A 4,744-nucleotide genomic window follows, 5' to 3' on the forward strand; every position below is an offset into this window, starting at 1 on the left:
GGCACAGCGGTGCCCTCCCACCCCGCCAAGGCCCCTGTGCTGGGGGCGAAGTGCTGCCGTGGGCAGTGCCGGGGCAGCCTGGGCCCGGAGGCCATGGGGTGCCCTGGGGCCCCAAGGACAGCCTTGGCCGTGGGAGCCTCGCCTCTGGTGTGACAGCCCGGTGACTAGGCCATCCCTGCCTCCAGAAACGTCACGGTGTGAGGAGGCTGGTATCCAAACCATGGGGCTCCAGCCCTGGGGGACCTGTGGGGCCAGTGGCACCGGGAGAACATAGGCAGCGCTCCAGAGGGTTCCCAAACTCCAGTGAGAGCTGAGGGTGGGGGGTGCCGTCTGTGTTATGCACTTAGTAACAGTACTGTCTGTCCATATGCCACTTCTCTTGCAGTGGTTCTGTACGTGTTTGTCCGCTGACTTAGGAGCAGTTAATGCCGACGTCGCCGGTGTGAGGAGTGGAGGTGTTGTGTACCCTGTGGGCAGTACCCTGCTGGAGCTGCCTTGGGCTCTGTCCCCAGGCGGCTGCCAGCGCAGGAGCCCATCTAGAGAAAGTCACTTTAGTGGCAGGCTGCTTATTCCCACCAACTAAACTTTGTTTTATTTGGGAGGAGCATCTGGGAGGCTTCCAGGAGTTGCAGAACCAGCTACCATTTACTTCTCTTTGCTGAGGTGGTCAAAGTACAATCCAAAGCCAAATGAAGTTCTTCCCGCAGAGGGTGGGAGCACTGGGACAGGTTGCCCAGAGAAGCTGTGGATGCCCCATCCCTGGGAGTGTCCAAGGCCAGGCTGGATGAGGCGTGGAGCAACCTGGTCTAGTGGAAGGTGTCCCTGCCCATGGCAGGGGGGTTGGAACTAGATGATCTTTAAGGTCCCTTTCAACCCAAACCATTCCATGATTCTATGAAGTCCCTTGTCTGCTTTTTGCTTTAGTGTAAATAAGGGTGCTAGCAGAGAAATTCCCTGGGATTTGTGTTAGCACCTTCTGTTGTTTCTGTTTTGATGCAGTACTTGTGCTTTTAGTATGTTGAAAAATGTCTGCGTAGTTTGAAAAGCTTAAGCATCCACTCCAGTGAATTGTTTCTTTCTACAGTGGGAGCAAGGCTGAGGCACAGCTTGAGCACAGTGTCAGCCTGGGCTGGGTTTGAGGTGGTATCTCAAGGGCCTGTGCAGTTATCCTATCCCTCTCTTACTCCTTTGGTCGGACTTGGGCCTACTGTGTTGGGGGATTTTTCTCTGTGCTCATGAAAACTGTTTATTAGAAATGCAGTGAAGTCACAGGGGCAGCACTGCTGGAAACCCAGATGAATTCACTGATCGCTCATGGAAATGAGGTTCCCTTGGTATGTCTTTTTCCCCATTAATGGTTGTCAGTTGCTGGGGAGAAGGAGAAAAGAGAATGAAGGGGTCTTCTCATTTTTACATATCTTGTATTGCCGGGTAGTCAGAAGTGTAGTACTGAATACTAAAGCAATAATTTTTATTGTAATGAATCCTTGTCAAACAACCAGTTTCCTTGTCCTGTGTGGCTTATTTTATAGTCCTTAGATTTAAACTTCAGAAAAACTTTCTGCTGCATAATTGTGGCAGATCACATTTCTGTAATGCATAATAGCAACATCGTATATTTGTGTTAGGATTATAATGCTACTTTTTGGTTTTGTTTTTCAGAGAATGTGGATGGTAAATACATTTCCCCATTTCATGACATTCCGCTGTTTGCTGGGTCTAAAGAGGTACGTACCTGTGCCGTGAAACAATCGGCCTCAGAATGGTAACGTCTCTGTTGGTGTTGTTTTGGTAAAATGGCAGTTCTTAAGAGGTGTGGGGTTTTTTGTTAGTTAGCAGTTGACAGACAGACGTGTAGCACCAGAAAGGCCCGCTCTAACTCAGGCTGGCTCCTCGTGTAATGCGGGCACAGTAATGCCACCGGTTTGTCTCTGCTGCATTAGTAACCCGCAGGGACACACAGCGTGCAGGCAGACCTGGGTGTCTGAGTCTCCAGGTGACCAAGGGCAGGGGAGCCCTCACTCTGTCTTGTATTAATGCTCTGCTGTTTCACGTTTGTGTTTACGTGTGCTTGAACTAATTTTCTACCGCTACTCTTCTGAGTTGGCTTTTTTCTACGCCTGCAGTTAAAGTGTACATTCCCTTGCAGCGGGAGGTGTCAGCACACGCGTGCGTAACCCTCGGTGCGTTACTTTAATCCCCGGAGGAGCGCTGTAATTGGAAACCCACGGTAATGCCCGGGAGAGGAGTGGTAATCGCACCTTTGGAGAATTACTAGGCGTGAGGTGCAGCTGAGCACTTTCACGTGTCGTTAGCCACGCTCCCTGGAGTTTCATTACAGCAATAATGAAACGCCTGCTTTGTGTGTCACCAGTGGGAACTGCCAGCCTCTGGTTTAGACTCAGGTTTGCTTATTATGGTATGCTTGTTACACAGACAGCTTGGGAGGGTTTTGGCAGTTTTCTTTGGCCAAAAGAAGGGTCTCTGGATGATACGAATGGTGAGAAAAGATAGTGGTGGTAACATGTTCAGATTGAGACTTCTGAACTAATGAACCCAGCTCCTGAATAATTCAAACTGAGAGATCACAAAGGTTCCTGCACATTTTTAATCGGCAGCCCCTGAGCATGGTGTCAGGGGAAGAGGCAAGTCTCGTGCAAAGGGGAGTTACCAAGGTGCTCTGGTCCACGGGTACTGTTGCTGGGAAAGCAGTGGGCGCTCTCATCTCGCGCTCCCTGGGGGCATTGCTGTCCCTGCCTCTGGAGCTGGAGGTTTGGAGGAGTGGGTTATAGCCTGTGACTTTCCTGCAGGTACAGTGATGTCTGATCAACGTGGAGAGGCTTTCATTTTGGTGTGGGAGCAAGGAAAGAGCATTCCATGGGATATAGGGGCCTGAGGGGGGAGCAAGGAAGGAAGTTGTCAGCTCTGTTAATTTTGCCTTCTCTGCAGCAGGAGGTCGTGAGGAGTTGTATGTCACAGCCTTTCCCTCCTCTGGGCAAGCTTTGTGGATTTTATGTTATGGTGGATACCTCCAGCCCTATTTTCCATACTGGTTTTGTTTATTTTGGTTTTTATCTCTTTTGACTGAACAGAAGGCTGACTGGTTTAAATCGGTTGAGGACAGGCCTAAATTGCTGCTTAGTTTTTTTTAGTAGGTGGGAGAAAGTGGATGAGTCCTTGTACATCTTCCTCTGTTAACATCTGAAGGCTATAATTTCACAGTGAAACAGAACCAAGTACTTCTGAAAGTTAGAGTTCAGGCCTTTGTGCTCACAGAGGGGTATTTCCATTGCCCTGAAAATGACTGTTTGTATTTGTTCCTGTGAATACAGTGTTGCTCTCAAGTTCTTTATACACTTCTTTACTTCACTCTTTACCTGTAGGATAAAGAAATTCCTGCAAAGAGGTCAAAGACTAATGGAACTGAGGTACTGCTATGCTTTTTTTAAGCTATTCCCTCTATTGCCTCTCCGACGTCACTTTGCTATTCTCAAAGCGAACTTGCTCTTACTGAATGTAGCTGACATCTTTAAATGCAAGTCTTTTAGGAGGAGGCTTGAAGGATTTAATATTCTCCTTTGAATGGGCCAGAAATGTCAGCATTCTTTTATTCATCAAGATGTTCTCAAAGGCAAATGCGTTTATACCCCACTTAGAAAGGTTCGTTGTGACGGTTCAGCGCAGATTCTGAATGTGATAGCAAAAGCCATAATGAAACGTTGGCAATAAAGCCACTGTTAATGAAATAGTCATTATGCTCTGACTGCGGGTAATCTGTAGCATGTATACAAAACCTCAGAAATCCTAAGTATGCTAGGGCAGAAATTAGACTCGGTATCTGCTTTTTAGAACTGAGGAGATGAGAAATGAGGCTGTTTTTTAGAACTGAGCCCAGAGATTAAAAAACCCACGTCTGCTAATGGTTCAGCATTAACCAGCACTGAAGTTAAGCCTAGGAGGAGCCAAAAACCCACAAAAGGTCTGCTCAGTTCTTTTCTGTGAAACAAGATCTGTTTAATGCAAGTGTCTTTTCCAGAATGTGGCATTTTTTTTTTAGTGTTTTCCCTGGCATAGGAACAAAGAAAACTTAGAAGAAGGTTTCTCCAGAAAGAAAACCAAATGAAGCAAGCCATGGTTTAAGGCCATGATGTGTTGTCATGTGTGTGCCCCACTCTTTATCTTGGACCTCTTTGGCCAGCCATACTGCAAAACTGTAACTCCCCATCCCACGTGAGAGAAGTGTCTGAGCAGCCTGGGTTGAGCTGTGCAACTGGTGTGTTGCACTGGTGGTTCTGCTGTGCAGCACTCCCCACGCGATCCTGCACCAGGGATTGCCTCTCCCTTTGCCCCGCGATTCGTCAGCTGTGGCGCCTGGGTGATGCCCCTGTAAGTGCTGTTCAGTAGACGTCGAGTCACGCCTGAAAGGCTAACTGCTGAGGAGAGAGCGTGTGCCAGTAGTCCCTCTCAAAAATCACCGGTTTTTAATTACCGCTTGTGCTGGAAGGTGCATGTCTCTCTCCTGCGTACGAGCGCTGCGGCAGGCCCCGCCGGTTGCAGAGATGCAAGGCCCGTTTTGTGCGGTGGTTGTTCCTTACTTGCGACAAGGCCAAGCCCCCGCATCAAATCATGCTGAACTGGCCATCAGGTGGCAGCTTGGCTGTGGGAAATGAAGATGTTTCTGCAGGAGTCTCTTCGCTGCCTGAGCTACTGTAAATTGTTTGTGGCATTTCTTATGCTGGGAGAA

General features: G+C 48.5%; 1 protein-coding gene across 1 annotated transcript in view; it reads left to right on the forward strand.

Annotated features, from left to right (window-relative positions):
- Positions 1 to 1,662: 1,662 nt before the first annotated feature.
- Positions 1,663 to 4,744, forward strand: part of LOC104506489 (inorganic pyrophosphatase 2, mitochondrial-like) — a gene marked incomplete at both ends in the record, with an annotated part of 13,466 nt that continues 10,384 nt past the window's right edge. The window contains 2 exons of the mRNA XM_010147456.1: positions 1,663 to 1,727; positions 3,384 to 3,428. Coding sequence (XP_010145758.1) covers positions 1,663 to 1,727; positions 3,384 to 3,428 — 110 coding nt within the window. The remainder of the gene's footprint in view (positions 1,728 to 3,383; positions 3,429 to 4,744) is intronic.

Source organism: Eurypyga helias, unplaced genomic scaffold (assembly GCF_000690775.1).
Source record: "Eurypyga helias isolate BGI_N326 unplaced genomic scaffold, ASM69077v1 scaffold41572, whole genome shotgun sequence".
Lineage (NCBI taxonomy): Eukaryota > Metazoa > Chordata > Aves > Eurypygiformes > Eurypygidae > Eurypyga > Eurypyga helias.